Genomic DNA, 24,950 nt, shown 5'->3' with positions numbered 1-24,950 from the left:
ACGATCAATCGCATATATATCTAACTAGAGCGAAACTCAATACGTGGATGTATAATAAATATCATCCAAATATAAAAGTTCCCACGTGACATATTCTCCAAAACTAGTCTAGAAGAGATAAAATACCCATTGATCGTATTATTAAATGTTGATTAGTATTCATTTATTATGTTAAGTAATGTATTAGTGGAAGTAATTAGATGGTGCATGGGTCAAAGCGAGTTCGACAGACAGACAAGTGGTGACAAGAAGATCCGAGCGGTCTATTGACTACGCTTTTATGATATCACATGTCCTCACATTTCGTTTTGCTTTATTTTATTTCCCTGTCGTACTCTCTAATTTAATTCTTCACCTAAATCTCTCCTGTCGAAAATAAAATCTCTCCTAGTGATTTCTCTTTTATATGTTCTTTTTCGTGAATTTGACACTCTCAATATCTGGGATAACGAGATACATTGGTGTCATTTTAGCATGATTAAGTTTTTAAAAAAGTAATAGATATATAAGGTTAACATCATGTTTAAGAAAAGAGTAATAGATATATTGGTGTCATTTTAGCATGATTAAGTTTTTAAAAGAGTAACAGATATATTATAAGGTTAACATCATGTGCTAAATCGAAATGAAGGATGTATAAGATGATAAAACTGAAATGTGTGAAGGAACTGTATAGATATTGGAATTGCATATCTCTGATTTGGTACACATGCTATGTGAGTCCAAATAAAATTTTCAGAAAATAGATGAAAAAAAAAATTGATTGATTGATTTCATTTAAGGGTTTGTTTCTAATAGCTAGCTAGCAAAATCAGGCATGCATGTGGGCACGTGTGCACGTAAAAAAAAAGAAATACGCAAGGTTCAAAAATTCACACATGTGCGCACGTGCAACAACACGCACTTCGACCAACTACACACTTTTGCAATTTAGGCTCTTAAATGTGTCACTTTCTGATCCCTTTCTCTCTTTTCACTTGCTGATAATTCCTATGCTCTCCCGGTTTCGATGTTCCCGTCCTCCATGTGTTCTCTTAGCTTTTTTCACTTCCTTTCATATACATATAAGTGTGTCATGTGTGTGTATCCGGTTTGAATATAACCCAATCTTTTAGCAATATGTTTGTCCTTTTTCTTTTGCATGGTTTATAGTTTCTTCAAATTGATCGTGTTACTCTCTATGCACAAAAATAAGTTGTGCAGGAATTTAATTTTAAACTGTACAGGAAAGAAAATGTTAGGTTTTGGTGATGATTAAAGGAATTTATTTTTTATTAGGTGTGTATTAAAAAACTATCTCTGTTTCAGAGTTATAAAAATTCCTTCTAAATGTGTTTTGGTAATAATGTGCTTAAAAAGTTTATTAAACGTTAGCCATTACTCGCTTCAAGAGCTCTCCTCTAGAGGAAGACGTTATGAGAAGTTTAATTGTAGGGTTTAACTATTCACTAATTACAATTATAGTCCTTAATCTATTCATCTCCTTACAGACGTTATGATTTATATGGTAGATGACTTTTCAAGTTTTTAATACTATGATTACACTAAATGAATTTCTGAAAATGTCACAATTTTTTTTTGTAATTCAAGTATCAATTACAACTTTAACCACCTGACCCTGACCCATCTCCTTAGTTACCTCCAAACTGAAATTGGTGGATAAGTTCTTCATCCATGGATGTCTGACATTCACATTGTAATGTCCATGCAACAATGAGATATCTTCTTCTTCATTCTCAGAATCAGCCATGAAAATCTTTGGAATCTCTGAAGATTGCTGCCACTCCTTGAGCAACTTGTCAATTACATCCCCTGTTTTTGTGTTGTTGAAGTCTTTGTCCGCAAGTGTCAGCTTGTCGAAATCAGACACCTCAGGCCCAGCAAATATTATGATGCCTTTAACCGCAGGATGCGAATACGCTTCCCTCAGAATGTCTTCCATGTATTTCTCCTATCAAGCAATTGAATTAGTTAGTTAACCAACTTTTATGAATATGATAATTAGAGAAGATGGAAAGAGGCTTTCTTGTTATACAAGATAAGTTGATGACTGACCTGATCAGGGCATTTAGGCATATCAAGCTCTGTAAGCCAGATAGGCAAACCTAAAGAGCCTAAAGTGTCCAATGCAGATCTCATGTAAGCTAAGTTAGGCTGAGTTGGACTAAAGTGACCTTGAGCTCCAATTGCTCCTTTAATGTTCATATTTCCTGGGTATGCAAGAATCTCCTCCATCTTTTCCTTCACCTTAATCGGCGCTGCGGTAACATCTATACGGTTCTCTATCGTGTTGTACTCGTTAACGAACAATGCCACATCAGGATCAAGCTTAAAAGCCAAATTGTAGAAACTTGAAGAAGCGTTTGCACCAAGCAATTTCTCAAAGTAATCCCAATGCACGTTCTCATTAACCACATCCCACCCGGTTAACTTCCCTTTGTATCTCATCATTACCGAGTTTATCCGGTTTAATGTCACATTCATCAAATCGTTTGGATCTTCTACGTTTTGGACCCAACTTGGCTGCATTATTGGATCGTCCCACAACACTGTATGACCTCTAACCAATATCCCATTATCTTCCGCAAACTTAAGCATTGAATCGGCTAACCTGTAGTTCTCTTGACCGCGTACTTTCTCCGTTGTATACCATTTCATTTCATTGGTGAAGGATGTGATTTTAAACCGTGACGCAAACCATTTTCTGTACCCTTCGCTTTGTAGGATCCGAAAGTTCATTGCACAGCCTAAGAGGAAAGATGGTTTGGTTTGTTCTACGGATATCACTGCGCCGTTTACTGTAGTTTTATTCTGATAAGTTACTTCAAATCTCACTTTGTTCTTCCTTATCTGCAATTAACATAAGTCATGTAACAGCATAAATAGCACACCGATAGATAGATAGATAAAAGAATATAGATGTGAGACCGGGCCTAGAAACTTGGTTTAGGGGATCAAGACCGGGTTCAAATTTTCAAAATTATAGGCTTAATATGGTCGGCGTCAAAGACGAATTGGGCTTAATTGGACTGCATGATCACAAAACCCTAAAAATTTAATATAGATTTCTACAGATAGAAAAGATCGATCAGTGCTACCGTTTCAATAAGTTGGTCTTGTTTCAGTTTCCATTCTTCTTTGCTGAACTTTTTTAACGACACATCTCTTGCAGATATCTTTGCTTCTTCATCATCACTCTGTTTCCACATAATTAAACCCGCGTTGACACAGAGTTATATATACATAGGAACTAACATATACAGATAGTGCTAATGTTATTTGTACCTTGAAAAAAATATCTACAGGGCCTGAAACATCTGTCACAATGCCACCTTTAAGCAAAGTCCAACATCCTTGCTTTGCCCTAACTCCACCTCCATGAACAAGTCTTCCATTTTCAGTCTTGAACATAACTCCTACCTTATTCTTGTTTCCTTCTCTCAACTTCACCCAAGCTGTATTTCCATTAACAAAGAACCTATGGATGTTTCAATCTAATTAATCCAAACTGAAAGAAACTATTAGTGTATATAGAGTACAATTAAAGTCTCTGTTTTAAATAGAGTCATTGTAATATACAGAACACTGAATCTAAACCAAAATTTAAGCCGTACCAAACTGATCTACGTAAGACTTTATTTTTGGGTAATACACTGCCTAAACCAACACACTAAAAACTAAAACTCTTGAAACAAAACTGGAATCAGATTGAACACAACTATAAAGAACTGACCCAATTGTCTCTGGTTTGAAACAGTAATTTACTAGACAAGAAACTAAGAAGTGATGATGTATTATATTATATAACGTAGATAAATGGGTTGCATCTGTAAATTTATAATTTACCAGAGAAGCTGTAAATGTTTCCTTGGTGAAGATGGATTCTCTGTATCATTCCCCTAATGGCTCTATTTCCATATATTTTCCATTCTTCATCAGAGTCATCTTCGACAGAGCGGCTAAATCGTAAAAAATCCTTGTGTTTCACTGCTTGGTGGAGGATTCATTACACACTTCATATATACCAAATTTTACCATAATTAGAAACTTAAAATTTACAACAACAAAAAAAATCACTCATTCGATGAAGTTTATCAGTTTTGGTTACCTCTGTTTTGAGAGAGTCGCTTTGGGAGAAAGGATCAATGGCAATCCCTGAATGCACAAGACACCAGAGAAGTAAAAGCATGAAGCCATCGTTGATATTCTTCATCGTCCTTGCTACAATTTTTTAAGAAAAAAAATATGTAAGGTATATCAAAATTACATAATATCAAAAATTATCTTATGTGTTGCGCATCACACACCTTTTTTTTTTTCCTAAAGACACACGTGTGTCAGTTGAGATACGAATCCGTATCTCACAAGTTTAGGAATTAGGATCTTAGTGAATATTGTGAATTTTATTTTAACAATCTTTTACTTTAGGAAATTAGATATGAATATATGATCTTCTGCATATATGTATATGTACTGACCATATAGTGAAATCATGCAGAAATTCTCAAATCTTGAGTCTTTTTCCTCTCTTTACAAAGTGGGTACTAATCCCAAAAAAAGTTATAAAGTGTGATTCACTCGTGTGAAACGCTTGCAAGCAAATATTTTGTTTGGTTAGCTAGAGTGAAAGCGACCAGGAAACAAAATTGTAACATAGCCGTTAAGCAATATGTCAAGTTAAATAAGTTGATGCAGACTATGCTTAGAATGTAATTTAATAATCGTAATTTTTTTTTTTGACGAAGGACTATGGGCTTACACAAATTCAATTGGGATGTTTTATTATTCACCAAAATAAAAGGGGAGATGTTTCATTAAATTTTCTATTCTGACGAAATGAAATTTCTTTTATATATTTTAAATAAGTTGACCATTTATAATATATGTCTTTTTTTCACCAATAGTTAAATAGTCTATTAACTTTAGGCATAACTTTTCTTCAAGAAGCTCCTGTAAAAGAACGTTATGGTTAATGGTAGATGACTTTTCAAGTTTTATTATATGATTATGATAATTTCACATATTATTGTTCTTAACTCAAGCATCAATTACTACTCTAACTACCTGACGCTGACCCATCTCCTTTGCTACCTCCAAGCTGAAACTTGTGGACAAGTTCTTCATCCATGGATGACTAACATTCACACTGTAGCGTCCATGCAACAATGAGACGTATTCTTCTTCATTCTCGGAATATGCTGTGAAAATCTTTGGAATCTCTGAAGATTTTTGATGCCACTCCTTGAGCAACTTGTCAATTACATCCCCTGTTTTTGTGTTGTTGAAGTCTATAATATTATTCTATAATATCAATCTATAATATTATTCTTTTTTTTTTTTTTTTTGACAACAAAATACCGGATTAGCTCAAACGAGAATCTACATTATTATTCATAAATTTAATTTTATGTATGTCATGTGTATAAGTGAATTTGTCTATTGTATTTGTAATTTATTGTTAATAATATTTTCTAAATATTACAAATTCAATTTCAATACCATAAAATTTTGAATATCCGAAATTATTGTTAAAAATTGTCTCAATTCATAATTTTTAAAAATTAAACTATTAAAAATATATCTAAAAATTAATATCACTATAAATTAATAAAATATTTTGGTCTCAATATTATTAATTTATAGAAATTTTACTGTATATAAGATATTTCGACGTCTTAATATATATCCAATGTAAGTCATTTAATTAGTATTCCAAGTCCAAAATAGAAACGACGCATCTGGTCGAACTTCCTGCGATTTTGACAATTAATGTTGGGTCAAAACATAAAAATGTATGATTGCATGAAAAAAAGATTTGGCTTAAGCAAAGAAATTTATACGAAACAACAACGTTTAGAGAAAGTTTAGTATATTGATGATAAAATCCCTTATAGTTATATTATGGAACCAACTCAATGATGCTCAAATGGAAGTTTCGTCTTACACAGCTGCTACAACTCAAAACAGACAATATTTTTTCGCTGAGAATCAAACTATACCCAAATTCAAAGTTGTTGTAAACATAGCGTCTCAAACAGGTAAGACAAAAATAGATGGTTTGGTCACTGAAGAGGAGGAGTCATCAGGAGTCAACGTAAAGTTGTAAGAAGCTTTTGATTTGGTGAAAGGCTGAGATATATTGAGCACATAGTCACCCTGAAAAAGTGAAGCCTCAAAGAATCCATTAGCATCAGTGACTCCTGTGGTTTGGCTGCGAAACCCTCCCCACTCACGTAGCAGTTTGTCCACGACGTCTCCGGTGGGTAGGTTTCTGAAGTTTCCATCGGTGAGGCACATTCTGTAGCAACCTGATGGAGAATATCCTGCCCACATCACTATTCCTCTCACCTTTGGATGCGCATGGCCTTCCCTTAGAACTTGCTCGAAATACTTGGCCTGCAAGAAAAACAAACACCAAACAGGGGAGAAGTGCTCAAACTCCATTTTAATGGGGATGAAATAACAAATGAGAATTCAATAATGATAAGAGAATATAATTAAGTTACCCGGACATTGTCAGGCGCATCAACGTCGACCTCAGTTAGCCAAATAGGCAAACCAGTGGCACCAAGAGTATCAAGAGCTGATCTCATATACGGAATGTTAGGAGTGCTAAAATGAGACTCAAGACCGATCCCTAAAGGAATGTTTCCAGCAACCCGGATAGATTGAAGCTCCCTAAGCTTTTGCAAATACCTTGCTGGACTAGAACTTTGATCCTGAGGTTGCTCTAATGTATTGTATTCATTCATGAACATTGTTGTCCGTGGATCGAAGGCATGAGCCATCGAAAATGCGTTATAAGAGGTTTTATAACCCAACTTACTCTCAAAGAAGGAGAAATGGAGATTCTCATTCACAACATCCCAACTCGCAAGCTGGCCTCTGTATCGCGAGACAACTGAGAAAACCCTACGTTTCACGGCGTTGTAGAGATCGTTACCGAACAGAGACTTCACCCATCCAGGTTGATACTTAGGGTCGTCCCATAAAATATTGTGCCCACGTACAGCGATGCCGTGCTGCTTGAAGAATCTCAACATCGCGTCTGCGGTCGTATAATCCTCTATGCCTCTTACTCTTTCTGTGCTGTACCATTTCATCTCGTTCCCAAAAGTTGTCACGGTAAATCTTCGAGTGAACCAGTTTTGGTATGCTTGACTCCCAAGTATGTTATTTTCTACCGCGCATCCGAATGGGAATCCGAGTCGCCTTTGTTCTATGGTAATGGTTGCGTTTGGTACCGTCTCGCCGTTGTCATTCACAACTTTGATCTTCACGACACTTTTCCTTTCCTTGTCAATGCTCTGCTCGTGGTGAGAGTTCCACTCTTCTTGTGTGAAAGGTTGCAAAGAGACGCTATCTACCCAAATCTCAACCGTTCTGTTCGCGCTCTACACATGACCATGGAAATATATATAGGTTGAGAAAAGAGAAGCTTGCAAAATTTAGAAATGCATATAAACAATTGAGACCATGAATATGCTTTCGTATATACATACACCTCGAAGTAGAGATCGGCAGGACCAGATTCATCAACGGTGAGACCACCTTTGAGCATGGACCAGCATTTGGATTCAGCAACAACCGAACCGGCATGTTTATATTCACCATTCTTCTTGAAAACGGCGTTTACAGGAGCGTTTCCTACGCTTACTTGTAACCAGGCTACAAGTACAACATAATAATACATGAAATGATATTTCTACAGAGTGTGCACCAAGAAACACAAATTCAAAATTACTTATACCCGAGAAAGTGTAGAGAATTCCTTTTTCCAAGTAAACCTTCTGTGAGACGCTGTCGTTAGATTGATTCCTCTCTGTGGCAACAACAAACTTATTACCTTTGAATTCTCTGAAATCAACTTTGGCGTTTCCGAATTGTGACCAGCTCTGTGAACCATTTTGCAGGTCAGGATTCACGATGATCCCTCCATTGTATTGTGGTTTATTAGGGATCTCTAGACACTGCACCAAGACAACAACAACAAAAAAAAGGACTCAGAACAAAGTTTTTAATGAACATGAAGACTGAATGAACAGAGCATTGCTTGCCTCTATTGTTGCCGAGTAATCATAAGGGACAGACTTTTCTTCACATCCTGCAAAGTGGTAACGACGTTTAATACAAAAATCTATTTTCTCATTTATAATAACTACTAGAGTAGATATATTGTAAAATCATAGGCTAAGATGAGAAGAACAACTTGATAGAGAAAGAACGCAGAAGGCAAGCAGCAGCAGTAGAAGCTTCATTGAAACACCTAAATTAAGAATTCACTTTGTTTGGCTGATGATTGAGGGTTTCAGTAATATACTAGTATGTTTTATAGTCTTGGTATATTTTCCATTTATGGAAACTTTTATCACACATAAGAAAAAAAAAAAAAATGTCATCATTAAAGAGGTCAATAGAATAATTAAATCCCCGTCAATAGTCAATATTTACAGTATGTCTCTCTGTTCAAAGTTCAAACAGAAAATCATATTTATGTTGATACAAAAAATTTATAATAGGAGAGGGCTTCCATTGATATTCTTATGGATCTACATGGTCTACGCCTAATATTGGGTCAAAATTATGTTTGCTTTAAGATATTGACATAATATGTTCTTCCTACATCTTTTAAGTTTTTAATTTGTCTAAAGTAAATTGATGTATATACATTATGTAAGTACTCCACTATAAATATTAGGATAAAATTAATACATTAAAAGAATCATATTCAAATGAAATTATCTAATCAAGTAAATTAAGACTTAACGAAATAGTTAAGAGAAGTTAAATATTATTGTATTGATTATGTATCAAGGCTTAAACTTAGGAAACCAACCCAAAGATGCTCATGGCTCATGGGAATACACACCTTTTCACAATTTAATATAGACTATCTGCCTGCCACAGTTTTTCACTATGGATCAAACTGTTCAAATACAAAGTAGTTGTTAAGTTGGCGTCGTCTCAAGCGGGAAAGATAAATGTAGATGGCTGGCTCTGTGAAGACGAATCATTAGGAGTCAACGTAAAGTTGTAAGAAGCTTTTGAATTGGTGATAGGACTAGATATATTGAGATCATAGTCACCATGAAAGAGTGAAGCTTCAAACAATCCATTAGCGTCAGTGACTCCTGTGGTTTGGGTGCGAAGCCCTCCCCATTCACGTATCAGTCTGTCCACGACGTCTCCAGTGGGTAGGTTTCTGAAGTTTCCATCAGTGAGGCACATTCTATAGCAACCTTTAGCAGAATATCCTGTCCACATCACTATTCCTTTCACCTTTGGATGCGCATGGCCTTCCCTTAGAACTTGCTCAAAATACTTGCCCTGCAAGAAAAACCAAACATCAAACAGGTGAGAAGTGCTCAAACCCCATTTTAATGGGAATTCAATAACGATGATTTTTGTCTAGTTGTATAAGAGAATATAATTAAGTTACCCGGACATTGGGAGGCGCATCAACGTCGAGCTCAGTTAGCCAAATAGGCAAACCGGTGGCACCAAGAGTATCAAGAGCTGATCTTATGAACGGAATGTTTGGAGTACCGAAATGAGACTCAAGACCGATCCCCAATGGAATTTTTCCGGCAACCTGAATAGATTGAAGCTCCCTGAGCTTCTCCAAGTACCTTGCTGGACTAGATTTCAGATCCTGAGGGTACTCTAATGTATTGAATTCATTAATGAACATTGTTGTCTTTGGATCGACGAAATGAGCCATCGTGAAGATATTACGTGAGGCGTTAGGACCCAGCTTGCTCTCAAAGAAGGAGAAATGGATATTCTCATTCACAACATCCCAATTCGCAACCTGCCCTTCGTATCGCGAGACCACTGAGAAAACCCTTCGTTTCACGACATCGTAAAGATCGTTACCGGACAGAGGTTTCACCCAAGCAGGTTGATAATTAGGGTGGTCCCATAAAATATTGTGCCCACGTACAGCGATACCGTGCTGCTTGAAGAATCTCAACATCGTGTCTGCGGTCGTATAATCCTCTATGCCTCTTTCTCTTTCTGTATCGTACCATTTCATCTCGTTCCCAAAAGTTGTCACGGTGAATCTTTTAGTGAACCAGTTTTGGTATGCTTGATTCCCAAGTATGTTATTTTCTACGGCGCAACCAAATGGGAATCCGAGTCGCCTCTGATTTATGGTAATGGTTGCGTTTGGTACCGTCTTGCCGTTGTCATTCACGACTTTGATCTTCACGGCACCTTTTCTTTCCTTGTCAATGCTCTGCTCGTGGTGAGAGTTCCACTCTTCTTGTGTGAAAGGTTGCAAAGAGACGCTATCAACCCAAATCTCAACCGTTGTGTTCACACTCTACACATGACAAATATGGATCATCATATATATGTTGAAAGAGCAGCTTGCAAAATGTATTAAATAAAGACAAGCAATCGAGACCATGAACATGTTTGTGTATAGTCAAACCTCAAAGTAAAGATCGGCAGGACCAGATTCATCAACAGTGAGACCACCTTTGAGCATGGACCAGCATTTTGCTTCAGCAACAACCGAACCGGCATGCTTAACTTCACCATTCTTCTTGAAAACTGCGCTCACGGGAGCGTTTCCTATCCTGACTTGTAACCAAGCTACAAGTAAAACATAAAAAACCCATCAGATGATACTTCTATAGAGTGTGCTTCAAGAAAACAATTAGAAATTATTTATACCCGAGAAAGTGTAAAGAATTCCTTTTTCCAAGTAAACCTTCTGTGAGACGCTGTCGATAGATTGATTCCTCTTTGTGGCAACAACAAACTTATTACCTTCGAATTCTCTGAAATCAACTTTGGCGTTTCCGAATTGTGACCAGCTATGTGAACCATTTTGCAGGTCAGGATTCACGATGATCCCTCCATTGTATTGTGGTTTATTAGGGATCTCTAGACACTACACCAAGAAGAAAAAAAAGGAAAAAAAAAAAAGAAGAAGAATCAGAACAACAGTTTCCAACGTACATGTCTAACATGAACAGAGCATTGTTTACCTCTATTGTTGCCGAGTAATCATAAGGGACGAACTTTTCTTCACACGCTGCACAAACAATTTCATACAAAAAAAAAAATATATATTTTCTGTATCCCTTTTCCCAGTTGATAATATTAACTAAAAATTCAGATGGCATTTCCTATGGACGAACAGAAAAAAAAAAAAAAAAAAAAAAAAAAAAAAAAAAAAAAAAAAAAAAAAAAAAAAACACGGAAAGAAAACGTAGAACGTCCCAATAGGACAGTTTACATAATAACACTAGTACGTAGAGTAAAATCATGAAATAAGATGGAGAACAACTTGATAGAGATAGAACGCAGAAGGCAATCAGCAGTAGTAGAAGCTTCATTTCAGAATTAAGGGATCAAATTTTTTTGCTGAAGATTAAGGGTTTTCAATGAAAACTTTTCATTAGTATATATACAAACTACTTTGTTTAGTCTTGGAATATTTCATTAACATAAGTATATCTTGAGTCTATACTTTTACTTTTGTGAAACTTTTACTGCATGTGATTTATCAAAGAAAAATTAATAAGTCAGTATATAGAAATATGGAAAATAAAATGTATTTAATGGTATAAATATTAGTCAACAGTCAATAGATACTCTTTAAATTTAGTATTGGTTTGAGATCTGAATAGAGTTTTAAAATTTTAAATGTTATGTAGAATCTGTTGTTATTAGATTAAGATTTTGTTAAATTCTGCTAAAGTTTAATGTTATTAGTTTGTGATTTGTAAAAGGTTAATTAAAATCTTAACAAATTTGAGTTATTAGATTCTTTTATAAATTAAAATTTTTGTGTTATTCAATTAAAACAAAAGAATCGAGATTGTTAATGAATTCAATTATTATGTTATTGGTTCATGATTTTAGACACTTTCTTTACAAAATAAAATCATGTAAAATATTAAAAAAATACAGGGATTGTTTGGACTTTGGAGCATTTTACAAGATTTTTAAAAACTTATTAACAAAACTCTCTACCAATTTTTAACAATTTTTTTATTCACTTTTAATGATTTTATTGAATTCTTCAAAAGATTTTATGGATTAGAATCCAATAACACCCTTAATGTGTTCAAACAAAATCCAATAGATAGGTAACCCCTAAAATGATTCAAAGATATATTCCAAGAGCTAAAAATACTATAACGAAAAATAGTTAAGAGGAAGTTATTATGATAATCGATCATCTATTACACAATACCATGGCTTAAACTATAAGAATCCAACGTCCCAATATGATGTTTTGCACTGTATACTATCAAGAGGGCTTTGTAGACGGCTGGGCCGCCAACAGTTTCAAAGATAACAAAAGAGGTTGTAGATTTGCTCAGTAAGGAACCCGATCAAAGTAACCCGGCGCTGAGAAAAATCGAATTTTGCCGGAAAGCGAATCAGCCTAAAAAAAGGAATTGGGTTTAGGTCTAGCTAGGAATTAGAGTTTAGGGTTCAAACAAGATCAACATTATTTTTGCTTTTTATTTATTTAATTAACTATATGCCGGTGACAAGAACATTCAAGTGATCCGTAAACCCTAATTAAAATCCACCACCAAAAATAAATAAATAAAATACTCGTAAAGAATTCAATATTCATAAATTCATTACAATACAGGGGCTTATTAGACTTTAAGAAGAACCCAACCCAACGATGCTCATGAGTCATGATTAGTAATCCTTGGGGGTTTCCGCCCACACGGCTATACCATATCTAGACTAATAACGACAAAACAGACCATATTCTTGACTAAAAATCAAACTACTAAGGTAGTTTTATACTTTGCTTCTTAAACACGAATGGTAAAAGAGGATGGTTGAGTGTGTGAGGAGGAGACATCAGAAGTCAGCTTAAAGCTGTGAGACACTTCTGAATTGGTGAGTGGATGAGCAATCTTGATATCATAGTCACCGTGGAAGAGTGAAGCTTCAAAGAATCCATCAGCATCACTGACACCTGTGGTTTGTCTGCGGAAGCCTCCCCATTCATGCAATAGTTTGTCCACGACGTCTCCGGTGGCTAGGTTCTTGAAGTTTCCATCGGTGAGGCACATTCTGTAGCAACCTGATGGAGAATAACCTGCCCACGTCACTATTCCCCTCACTTCCGGATGTGCGTGGGCTTCCCTTAGGACTTGCTCAAAATACGTGGCCTGCAAGAAAGGTCAACATCAGCTGACATATAAAGAAGTGCTCATAAGAAACAGAGTAGGACCGGGTGGGACATTTGTTAACCATAAGAGGATATTAATTACCTGGACATCTGGAGGAGCTTCTACGTCGACCTCAGTAAGCCATATAGGCAAACCAGTGGAACCAAGAGTGTCAAGAGCTGATCTCATATAGGGAATGTTAGGAGTCTTGAAATGAGATTCAAGTCCGATCCCTAGGGATATGTTACCGCGAACTCGGATAGATTTAAGCTCCCTAAGCTTCTCCAAATACCTTGCTGGGCTAGAATCTGAATCCCTTGGTTCCTCTAACGTATTATATTCATTCATAAACTTGGTGCTAGTTGGATCCAACGCTTGCACCATCGCATAGATGTTATGAGAAGCTTTAGGACCCATCCTGTTCTCAAAGAAGGACCAATGAAGATTCTCATTCACAACGTCCCAACTCATAACCTGGCCTTTGTATCGAGACACCACAGAGATGATCCTTTGTTTCACAGCTTCGTAGAATTCATGACCAGAGAGAGAATCCAGCCATTGAAGTTGATACTTAGGGTCGTTCCATACTATATTGTGGCCACGTACGGCGACCCCATTCTCCTTGAAGAAACTGAGCATTGCGTCAGCGGTAGTGTAATCCTCTTTGCCTCTTATATTTTCGGTGCTGTACCATTTCATCTCGTTTGCGAAAGTTGTCACTGTGAACCTTTGAGTGAACCAGTCTTGGTATGCTTTGTTCTCAAGTATGTTCTTTTCCACCTCACACCCGAATGGGAATCCGAGTTTATTCTGTTCTATGGAAATGGTTGCTTCTGGTATTGGCTCGCCTTTGCTGTTCACGGCTCTGATTCTCACGGTTTTTTTTCTCTCCTTCTGAATGCTCTGCTCGTGGTGAGAGTTCCACTCTTCTTGTGTAAATGGTTGCAATGAGACGCTATCAACCCAAATCTCAACCGTTGTATCCTCGCTCTACACATGAACAATGAAACAGGACTAAGCATGGTTGAGAGATAAACTCGCCAAATGTAGAAAATTGGCATCTTATGAAAATCTATAAACAACTGGAGCAATGAAACAGATACCTCAAAGTAGAGTTCGGCAGGTCCAGATTCATCAACAGTGAGACCACCCTTGAGCATGGACCAGCACTTGGATTCAGCAACAACTGAACCAGCATGCTTATATTCACCGTTCTTCTTGAAAATAGCTTTCACAGGGGCCTTTCCTTTGCTTACTTGTAACCAAGCTACGAGGAACATAAAAGACATTAGACTATAATTGGCACAAGGCTTATAAAAACTCTAAAGAGAAAGTGTTATTTTACCAGAGAAAGTGTAGTGAAGTCCTTTTTCCAAATAAACCTTTTGTGAGACACTGTCATAAGGTTGTCTCCTGTCTCGTGCAACAACAAAATTATGGTTTCCAATCTCTCTGAAGTCTACTTTTGCGTTTCCGAACGATGTCCAGCCTAGAGAACCATCTCGTAGGTCAGGGTTTACGATGATTCCTCCATTGTACTGTGGTTTTAAAGGGATCTCTAGACACTGCACCAAAACAAAAAAATCAACTACTAGAACAAGGATTACAGCAAACATGTCTGATAAAAATACAAACAGAGCATTGCTTGCCTCTATGGTTGCAGAATAATCATACGGCACGACTTTTGATTCACTCCCTGCAAATATTTTCATGTAAAAAACGTTAATACTTTTTTGTTTGTTTCCTCTCCTTGACAAAAATAAGAAATCATTAAGAAGATGGAGAACAACTTGATAGAGCAAGGCTGCATAGGACAACAAGCAATAGCAGGCGCTTCATAATGGAATCAAAAGAACAAACCGATGATGATGAAGTTTCTTTTGTATAAATTTTTCAGTGTGATTATATAGTGGAAATCTTTGCTATTCTTGATGATCTTGATATAATTCTTTAACTAAACATGGTTTAGTTTTAGGCGTAAAAGAAAAGCTTTACTATTATGAACTTTTTACCATCCTAGTTTTGGAAACCAAACAAGTTCCAAAATATTATCTATAGCTATTAATAGAAACATCATATTAAAAAGAATATTCAAAGTGATTGTAGTTTTTATGAAGAGTTTAAATGATTTTGATAATTTTAAGTAAGTTGATAAAATTCTTTCAAATTCCACATAAAACTATAAGATTTAGATTACTGTATTTTTAACTAAAAAAAAAATCCTTCAATAAAATCATTGAAATCCAAATCCACAAAATATAGATTTTTAAATCATTTATTTAATAACAATATATTTGACGAGACTTTAATAAATTCATGATTTTATAATATGGAATTTGTTAATTTTACATAAATCATGTCAGATAAAATACAGCCCTAAATGTCACAAGAAATTCAACTATCACCGATTTACAGATGCAAAATATTGAAAACATATATAGTCATTGATTAGCATAAACGAATAAACTTTAGCAACAACCAAAAAAAGCAAATAAACAAACAAATATAGTCAATAATCATTACAACTTATACAAGTACCGAAGCCTAAAGAGAAAAACTAGCTTATAAAGTTATAATCTAATGGCAAACATACTTCACAACTTTTTTACATCTTTTACAAGATCAAATCTTACAATGGTTTTCAGTTTATTGTAACTTTTCACTAGAAAACTATTATCTAAAGAGACCACCAAGACTATCTATGTAGTCTATAGTGGCCCAATATTGTAAGATTTCTGGTCACTCAACTACAAGGTTGGGGATGTGTAAAAAAAAATCGTGTTACAATCTATAATATAGAGATCACATATGACATATATAAAGCAATGATATTATAACTTCATAAGCAAAATAGTCAAAGAAGGTAATTCATAGATTCAAGAGCTAAAAAGGCTTGTCAGATTAGTTCAATGCAAGATAAATCAATTACAAGATCAAAAGCTTAAAGTTTTTAAAAAAACCCAAAAGACACGATGCTCCTGTGTAAACAACATGGATCATCAACGGTACTGCAAAGGAAGGAAAAAAAAAAAAACAATGCAAGATGAATTAATATATCATTCCAAAGAGAATGAGACACAATAAATGAAAGATCATTAACATAGAATAGTATATAACCTTAATGAAACCGATTTCCTTGGCGTTGCTACGGAAGCACTGTCTGCAGCAGTTGAGACCATACTTGCGGATTAATCCATGCGAGTTTCCACACACACGGCTACACAAACAACAACAACATCCCAACCTTTTCATTAGATTCACAAGATTCTTTCTGTATATATTGACAAGAAAAGAGATCATTTGATTTGGTTTAAAAGGATTACAAAGCAATCTTTAAACCAAGTGGTAAAAAAGGAATCAACAACTCTCTAACAGGTCAACTCAAGACAGAGAGGAACATTGTCAAATTTTTCGTTTTCATCATGGAAACCAATAACATTACATTATTATGCAGTGATTTACATAAAATTTTAGCCCTTTTAGAATAATGGGAACTTAAACTATGCTCTTCTAAGCTAAGCTTTAAACATGATCTTTATAAATTAGCTCAGAACAAGATTTCATACTCTGCTTTACCCAACCTAAACCACATATTTAGTATCTTAAACGAAAAAATTACATCAAAAAGTTTCAAAAAATCAACAAGAATACGTTTCAGAGAAAATGTTCCTCAATTAGCACGAATCAGACACATGAATAGAGGTCTATCTAAGGCAAGCCGGATTGATTTCTCAAAACTAAAACAAATTTAAGAAAACGAGAGAGGAGAGAAGAAGATAAGAACAATACCAGGTGCGAGACCCTGGACCATATTTCTTCGGATGAGAATTCCACACGTTGGAATGACCCATGATCGATCGTCCACTGCTCTGCTCACTGTTGAGAAGCTAGTATTGGTTGAAAAAAACGAACGAGATGTGCGGCGACGGCGAGAGAAAGAGACGATAAATGACCAAAAAATTATAAACCCTAGTAATTTGTGGTCTTAAAAGTATAGTATACGGGTCTTCTATAAATGGGCCAAATCACAAGCCTTTATCTAGACGACTAGCCCATTCTTAATTCACCCCATCTTAATTCTTTATGTTCAACAAGCAAATCATAGGTTTAAGTTTAAGCATGGCTCAAAATTAGGGATGGTAATCTAATCAGTCTACCATACATACACAATGAGAGAGAGAAGAAAACTCAACTTATTTATATGCCATTCTGAATATCAATCAAACTCACAATCCTCAGTTCACTTTCTACATATTCGAATATATGTTTCCCTCAAAGTCTCATCAACAGAAACTCTAAACAACAGGAGTTCACTAAAGTGGTAAAAGAGTAGATCAGTTCCTAGGCAGGACTTTCGAGCATGTTGTCCTCACTTGACCTAGGGGACCAGTCAATACATGATAACTTGATAGTTTCATCATCGACATGGCAAAATCTCTGCGGAACAAGGACGGATCAGAAGCATATGCTCTCACCCACAACTCAGTCTCTTCACTACCCATTAGTTGCTGATCAGAAAACAGCAGCCCTTTCTTCTCCATCAGTCTCTTGTAGTAGCGTGTTCCAAAATTTTCATCACCTCCTTCATTGTTGTAGCTCAAGTCGATCACTCCATCATTACTGCTTCCTGAGCTCATACCGTAGCTGTTTCTGGAATCTGATGCAGGTAAGGACGGTACTAAACCAGGGGATGCGGATGGGGATGAAGCTGAGACAGAGAAGGGGCATTTGGTTTTCAGTTCTTGGACGAACCCTGGATTGACATCAGGATCAGGCTTCCCGGTTCCTGAGAAGTTGTACAGGCGGTTCTCAAAAAATGTGCAGTGGGTAATGCCTATGCTGTGTGCACCTGCATTAGGAACAGTCATAAGAAAAGAATCATTAGCAACAGTCAGAACAAACGAATCATGTCACAAAGAGGAGTTAAAGATGTCAGAAGAGTTAAGCATTTCCAAGATGTCACAGAGAGTTAAGCATTTCTAAGAATTGAAGAATACCTGATACAAACCAGATTTTGCTAAGCAGAGAGAGAGAGAGAGAGAGAGAGAGAGATGTTGACATTTAGAGGTGAGAAACTACCGAATAAGCTGACGGTTTCTCTCTCGCTGAATGCTCTGGAAGCAAACCTCGCAATAATCACAGAGAGATTAGCTTGTGGTCCAGGAAGCTCGTCTTCGGCAATTTTCTTGAAGGCCACTGCACTGTCTTTTCTTCCCGTCTCCAGAGGATAAAATGGACCACCAGCCTGAGAGTTTACAAAGACATGAATAAGCGTTGCATAAAAATATCAACATGGAGAAACCAGAAGAGTGAGCTAGAGAGGCGAGATATACCACAAGGACTGCTTCTCTAGCAGCCAAGACAAGAAGGTCAGCACAGGAAACAACTCCAGGGCAAACAGTCTCCAGCTCAGACTTAATTGCGTCAATCACATCAAACCCTTTCAAAGACAGGTTTGGAGATGCTTCTTTCTCAGAAGTATTTGATTCATCAACGTCTAGAAGGACTGATGCATCACATCCCTGTAGCACAAAACACAAATCCCCAATTGCAACATGAGCAAACTCCAAGAAATGCTAAAAAAAACATAGAATCTGATTCGTTAAGTACACTAACAACATCAAATCAGGGTATGGAGAACACATAATTTCTGCAAATCCATAGCCAAAAATTGAGAAATAAACCGCCTGATGGAAATTGTAAAGCTAAAACAACATGATTCCAATTACAGAGATGAACTTAAATCTGAAACAGAGAGATCACAATACAACACTCCAAGAAATGCTTAAGAAACATCGAATCTGATTCGCAAAGTATGCTCTAAACAACATTAAATCAGAGCATCAAAACACATAATTTCTGCAAATCCATAGCCAAGATTGAGAAACAAAAAGCCGGATTTTAAATTGCGAAGACAAACATGATTCCAATTACAGAGATGAACTTAAATCTAAAGCAGAGAGATCATAATACAACACTCCCGAAACAAGATCCCAAACAATCATCAACAGATCTATCGTAGCGAAATCAAAAATTACGAGAAAGGGAAATCCAAATCAGAAGAACCTCTGACCTCGATGAAGCAATCGTGAAAGAGGAGACGGATGAGAGAAGGAGCAACGCTGGGTTTGACATCGCAGATATCTCTGATGGATTTAGCGATGATTTTCTCGGCGGAAGGGCAAGATTCACGGTAGTAATCGTAGTGGAGGGAGGAAGACCGATCGATATCTTCAGAGACGGACATGAACATGAAATCATCGTCGAAGAAACGCTTCTCGGAAACCTTGCCACCGCCGGTACGATTCGCCGTGAAATTGCTGTTTCCAAACTCGATTCGGTAAATCGCGATGTAGATGCTGAGAGCGATGATGGAGCAAGTGAGTAAAACGAACTTGTAGTCTCCGAGATACTTCATTCTCGTCTCTTCTGATGTTGTTCGTCGTCTGCGATTGTGAACTTGTGTTTTGTGAAGTTCTCTCTGGGGAAGTGAGATTGGGGATGATGATGATGATTGTGAGCTAAAGGAGTGAAAGAAGCGGGAAGTTATGAGTAATTGACGATTATACCCTCGGTGTCCCACGTGTAGTCGGTTCGGCGTTTGTTAGAGACGGTTAGGTTTTTGCGGTACAGTCGAAATCGAATCGTACCGTTTGCGAGGGAGCTTTAATCTAGTGTTTCTCGAACACCGTACATATCATACCCCCGTATATTATAAAAGCTGTATCTAATTAAAGACTTTTTTTTTTGTAATTTCTAATCAAAGACTATATAGACTATAGAGTAGTGATTAAGGTTAGAGGCTTATATAATAGTATGATTTTCACGAAATATTTAGTATATGGGATCAGTCGATTAATCATTGTTTGTAGGATCAGTAAAAAAATATCTTGATGTTGTAAAATAGAGATGGTGGATTACCATAACCGGCCTATACTGGGCCCGTACTCGGCCTATGTACGTTCAAGATATTAAGGTTCATCGGTCACTTCCTTTAGTCTATGTCGATTTAGACATCATAATGTATTTGGGCTTTGCCTTCACTATATATATATGTAATGTTCTATTGAATCATTAATAATAAAACAAGAGAAAACCTCCTTCAAGTTTCTCTAGTTTACAACACGTTATCAGCAAGAGCTTGCCCTAAAACTCCAACTGAGAAAAACCCTAAACCGCCGCCGCACCAAAGTCCTTGTTCGTCTAAGCTCGGCGATCAATTCCCGTCCGAGTTCGTCCAAGTTCGTCGACGGCTACCGTTAGTGATCAGATTCTCGTCCGCGACTAGTTTGAGTTCGTGGCCCGATTTTGTCCGGGGTGAGTTCCTGTCCGGGGTGAGTACTGTTCGGAGATCTGTTCCTGTTCGTGAAGCAGCTGTGTTCGTGATCGGTTCTTCCTCCTATCTAAGCCGAGGTTCGTGATCAAGCTAAGTGTAAAACCGAGGTCTTTAGCTCCCGGTTCATATCCAGTCAACCTCCAAACGGTGGAAGGTAAATAAATCTAAACCCCCTTAGAACATATGAATCGAATCTGATCATGAAAATTAATGGAACCTTAAAACCTACAAGTAAAACAATCAACAAACAGAAACCCTAAGCTTTAAGACCCTAAAACCCTAAAACTTTAAAATCGGATATTGTGAGGTTAGGGCTGCTTAGATTGTTTGCGAATTAAACCAATTATGCAAAGATTAAAACTGATTGTTTGCTTGTTGCATGAGAACCCTAGAACTAGAAACCTAAATCCGAAATTCATAGATAAATGTTAAACCAAATTGTTCTAGGTTGTTTAAATCCGATTAGTATTGTATGTTTAATCAAACCTAAAAACTAAGAAAATAAAATCGGAAATTAGTATTATGTTTTGCATGAAAGATCAAAACAAATTAGGGAAATTCCAAATTTATTATAGACATTATCCTAAAGTCCTAGAAAATATTTCCTAAAAACTTTATCTTAATCCTAACTAGAAAAAGGAAAATTTATAGGAAAAGGAAAAACTTAATAAAAGGAAATTCTTGCATGCTAGACCTTATGTTTATCTTGGACTATTCTCATGCATATTATAGGCCACGAAATTTATTAGTAAAAAAAAGACATTATCCACGAAAATATTCGGCATGTTTCGGTCTCATATATACCGCATAGCCCAAACAAAAAAATAAAAAATAAACTCATGGTTCGGTCTTAAATATCGCATGGCCTAGACTATAACAAACAACATGGTTCGGTCTTAAATACCGCATGACCCAAGAATATAACAATCGGTATGGTTCGGTCTCAAATACCGCATAGCCTAAAGATAAAATAAATGCATGTTTCGGTCTCATATACCGCATACTAATGATGAGATGCATGCCTTACATTGTGTAGATGGCTAAGCTCAAACAATCTCCAATATGCTGCCCTTAATGTCTCTAGGAGAGAACTACTTACAATGGGCATTAGACACTAAGATCAACCTGAAATCAAAAGACCTATGTGAATGCATTGAGTATGATAATGATTGCACTGAAAAGAATAAATATAAGGCGATATTACATATACGCCATCATCTTGCTGAAAGCCTCAAGAACCAGTACCTTACAATAGAGAATCCTCTTGAGCTTTAGACAGAGTTGAATAACATATATGGACACCAAAAGCGGTGCTCCTACCAAAGGCTCAATTTGATTGAAAAACTTAAGGATCCAGGATTTCAAATCCGTGGATGAGTATAACTCAGAGCTATTTAAGATAGTCTCAATCCTAAAGTTATGTGGTAAGGAGGTTACTGAGGAAGACTTGCTAAGAGAAGACATTCTCAACCTTTCACACCAATAATATACTGTTTCAGCAACAGTATCGTGAAAAGGGTTTCAAAACTTATGCAAGTCTTATCTTTTGTTTGCTGCTTGCTGAGCAAAACAATGAGTTGTTGCTAATGAACAGTGCAGTGAGGCCTCCTGGATCTACCCCCTTACTAGATACTCACAAGGTTGACATGACTAAGAAAGAGCCCAAACAGACCAAAGAGTCTAACCACGTCTATAGAGATAAGCATCATGGTCGTGGCCGTGGTGGAAGAGGACGTGGTAGTTATGGCCGTAGGAACCGGTCTGAATTCGGTCATGGCCGTGGTAGAGGCCGTGGAATATCCAAACCGCAATATAAGGTTAATTCGGTTTGGTCACCGATGTGGTATGTCAGATCATTGGGCTAAGACATGCATGATATCTAAACATCTTATTAATCTCTATCAAGAGAGTTTGAAAAGGAATCCAGAAGCCAATATGGTTCATCTCGATGGTGAAGGAGATTTCGACCATGAGAATGATGACCTATTGGATTATGAAACTTCGGATTGTCTAGGAAAGGATAATTAAAATTGTCTTGATTTAATTTCTATGTTTTATGCTTTGAATTTTATTGGATTATGATTTTGGTTTAAATTCAATATATATTTGTTTGTTTTATTCTTTAAGTCTAAAACATGATTCTTGTCCATATTAAGAAAATGGTTAAGGACAAGAACAATGCCAATATTATCAAAATAACGAGTATAGCAAGTCTAATTGAAGACTACGGCCAAGCACACATCTTGAACTAAGTGATGCTTTATATTCACCCAGCTCAAAGAGAAACTTATTGAGTTTTAAAGACATTCGTTTGAATTGCCTACATTTTGAGACTAAGGGTGAAGGAAACCAAGAGTTCCTATATATTATTGAAATCACCCAAGGACATAAGAAAGTCCTAGAGGTTATACCCGCACTAGCCACTGGTTTATACCATGCTAAGATTAATATGATAGAGGCTAATTTGGCAATGAATAAAATGTTCAATGAACAATTCACTTTATGGCATGACCGGATTGGCCATCCGGGTCCTAACATGATGTGTAAGCTAATAATAAATTCTAAATGGCACACTATTAAAGAGAGATGAGTTATCCCTAAAAATCTCACGTGTGTAGCATGTACACAAGGCAAACTCATTATAAGGTCATCACCAGTCTAGGTAACAAAAGAGATTTTCCACTTAAGACTATACGTCTAAGTTAATGCTGGTGAATTTACATCCCAAGCGTTTAATGAATATGGTATGTCCATGGGGGTGAGTGTGGAACATCCTGTGGCACATGTCCACACACAAAATGGATTAGCTGAATCCTTCATTAAACTTATTCAATTGATTGCTCGACCATTACTAATGAGGTCGCAGTTTCCTGTGTCGGCTTGGGGACACGCAGTATTACATGCAGCAGAGCTTATACGCATCAGGCCATCTAGTGAACATAAATATTCACCATCCCAACTATTAACGGGTCATGAGCCAGACATATCCCATCTCAAAACATTCGGGTGTGCCGTTTATGTACCAATTGCTCCACCACAGAAAACTAAGATGGGACCTCAAAGGAGGATGGGAATATATGTTGGATATGATTCACCCACCATTATTAAGTATCTTGAGCCAACTACGGGTGATTTATTTAAAGCCAGATACGCGGACTGTCGGTTTGATGAAACAGACTTTCCCAAATTAGGTGGAGAGACAAGCAAACTGGTCAAAGATATTTCATGGAATCAAACATCCTTAAATTGTCAGGATCCTCGGACTCTAGCATGTGATGCAGAGGTCCTAAAGATTATACATTTGCAAAAGATAGCTATACAATTGCCAGATTCCTTTGCTGACCCTAAGAGAGTAACAAAATCGTACATACCAGCTTGTAATGCACCAGTACGTATTGATGTTCAAAAGGAACACAATAATCAAGTTGCTACAACGTCTAAGACCCGTTTGAAACGAGGTAGACCAATAGGTTTCAAAGATAAGAACTCTCGGAAATCTAAGAAAGATGCAAATGAAACCGAGGTTAAAGAGATAACAGACATGGTCGCGGTAAATCCTAAGGTACCGAATGAGGTTTGGGACGCTGAACCTCAAGGTCCGGAAGGTATTGATAATAATGAGATCTCAATCAATTATATCATGTCTGGAATACAATGGAACAGAAAAGATGTCGACATCGATGAAATATTTGCATACAAGGTAGGACTTGAAATAAATGAGGATCATGAACCCACGTCCATTTTAGAGTGCACTCAAAGACCAGAATGGTTAAAATGGAAAGAAGCTATCGACGTGGAATTAAATTCATTAAAGAAAAGGAATGTGTTTGGTCTGATCTTATGGACACCATTCAATATAAAGCCAATTGGACATAAATGGGTCTTTGTAAGAAAGAGAAATGAGAATAATAAAATCGTGAGATATAAGGCATGACTTGTAGCACAAGGATTCTCTCAAAGACCCGGAATAGATTATGAGGAGACATACTCCCCTGTGATGGATGCAACGACTTTTAGATTTCTAATAAGTCTGGCTATAAGAGAAAAACTGGATTTGCGGTTAATAGATGTTGTAACCGCATACTTATATGGTCCACTGGATAATGAAATATATATGAGATTACTTGAGGGTATTGAGCTCAAAGATAAGAGCGGTTCTCGAGAACAATACTGCATAAGGCTAAACAAATCCCTTTATGGACTGAAACAAAGTGGGCGAATGTGATACAATAGACTAAGTGAGTACCTAACCAAAGAGGGCTATAAGAATTATCCCATCAGTCCATGTGTATTTATAAAGAAGTTTGCAAACAAAGGGTTTGTCATAATAGTAGTATATGTGGATGATTTGAATATCCTAGGAACCTCTGGGGAAATCGCCCAAATAGTCGAATATCTAAAGAAAGAATTCGAGATGAAAGACCTAGGCAAGACAAGATTCTGTTTGGGATTGC

At 36.6% G+C, this 24,950-nt stretch overlaps 5 protein-coding genes and 1 pseudogene across 6 annotated transcripts; all 6 read right to left on the bottom strand.

Annotated features, from left to right (window-relative positions):
* Positions 1 to 1,343: 1,343 nt before the first annotated feature.
* On the bottom strand, positions 1,344 to 4,213 carry LOC104719993 (endo-1,4-beta-xylanase 5-like; annotated as a pseudogene). The gene is made up of 6 exons (XR_015569222.1): positions 4,109 to 4,213; positions 3,847 to 4,013; positions 3,286 to 3,455; positions 3,099 to 3,197; positions 2,056 to 2,850; positions 1,344 to 1,951 (listed from the first exon to the last, which is right to left on the bottom strand). The product of XR_015569222.1 is annotated as an endo-1,4-beta-xylanase 5-like (transcript).
* Positions 4,214 to 5,852: 1,639 nt separating this feature from the next.
* Positions 5,853 to 8,310, bottom strand: LOC104719991 (endo-1,4-beta-xylanase 5-like). Its single transcript, XM_010437969.2, has 6 exons — positions 8,210 to 8,310; positions 8,058 to 8,104; positions 7,751 to 7,970; positions 7,505 to 7,668; positions 6,507 to 7,394; positions 5,853 to 6,396 (listed from the first exon to the last, which is right to left on the bottom strand). The coding sequence occupies exons 1-6, from the start codon at positions 8,256 to 8,258 to the stop codon at positions 6,031 to 6,033; spliced, it is 1,734 nt and encodes a 577-aa protein (XP_010436271.2). The 5' UTR covers positions 8,259 to 8,310; the 3' UTR covers positions 5,853 to 6,030.
* A 464-nt stretch (positions 8,311 to 8,774) lies between these two features.
* LOC104719990 (endo-1,4-beta-xylanase 5-like) lies at positions 8,775 to 11,520 on the bottom strand. Its single transcript, XM_010437968.2, has 6 exons — positions 11,303 to 11,520; positions 11,001 to 11,047; positions 10,684 to 10,903; positions 10,439 to 10,602; positions 9,440 to 10,327; positions 8,775 to 9,327 (listed from the first exon to the last, which is right to left on the bottom strand). Exons 1-6 carry the CDS (start codon positions 11,349 to 11,351, stop codon positions 8,965 to 8,967), a joined length of 1,731 nt encoding a protein of 576 aa, XP_010436270.2. The 5' UTR covers positions 11,352 to 11,520; the 3' UTR covers positions 8,775 to 8,964.
* Positions 11,521 to 12,571: 1,051 nt separating this feature from the next.
* Positions 12,572 to 15,123, bottom strand: LOC104716768 (endo-1,4-beta-xylanase 5-like). The gene is made up of 6 exons (XM_010434203.2): positions 14,951 to 15,123; positions 14,810 to 14,856; positions 14,506 to 14,725; positions 14,264 to 14,427; positions 13,263 to 14,150; positions 12,572 to 13,160 (listed from the first exon to the last, which is right to left on the bottom strand). Exons 1-6 carry the CDS (start codon positions 14,997 to 14,999, stop codon positions 12,798 to 12,800), a joined length of 1,731 nt encoding a protein of 576 aa, XP_010432505.1. The 5' UTR covers positions 15,000 to 15,123; the 3' UTR covers positions 12,572 to 12,797.
* An 888-nt stretch (positions 15,124 to 16,011) lies between these two features.
* On the bottom strand, positions 16,012 to 17,125 carry LOC109126926 (small ribosomal subunit protein uS14z/uS14y/uS14x). Its single transcript, XM_019230871.2, has 3 exons — positions 16,950 to 17,125; positions 16,278 to 16,377; positions 16,012 to 16,168 (listed from the first exon to the last, which is right to left on the bottom strand). Exons 1-3 carry the CDS (start codon positions 17,009 to 17,011, stop codon positions 16,160 to 16,162), a joined length of 171 nt encoding a protein of 56 aa, XP_019086416.1. The 5' UTR covers positions 17,012 to 17,125; the 3' UTR covers positions 16,012 to 16,159.
* Positions 17,126 to 17,335: 210 nt separating this feature from the next.
* LOC104716767 (putative Peroxidase 48) lies at positions 17,336 to 19,685 on the bottom strand. Its single transcript, XM_010434202.3, has 4 exons — positions 19,234 to 19,685; positions 18,494 to 18,682; positions 18,240 to 18,405; positions 17,336 to 18,009 (listed from the first exon to the last, which is right to left on the bottom strand). The coding sequence occupies exons 1-4, from the start codon at positions 19,576 to 19,578 to the stop codon at positions 17,495 to 17,497; spliced, it is 1,215 nt and encodes a 404-aa protein (XP_010432504.2). The 5' UTR covers positions 19,579 to 19,685; the 3' UTR covers positions 17,336 to 17,494.
* Positions 19,686 to 24,950: the final 5,265 nt, after the last annotated feature.

Source organism: Camelina sativa, chromosome 10, assembly GCF_030686135.1.
Source record: "Camelina sativa cultivar CO46 ecotype springtype chromosome 10, ASM3068613v1".
NCBI classification, from domain to species: Eukaryota; Viridiplantae; Streptophyta; class Magnoliopsida; order Brassicales; family Brassicaceae; genus Camelina; species Camelina sativa.
This window is presented reverse-complemented; position numbering and strand designations above follow the sequence as displayed.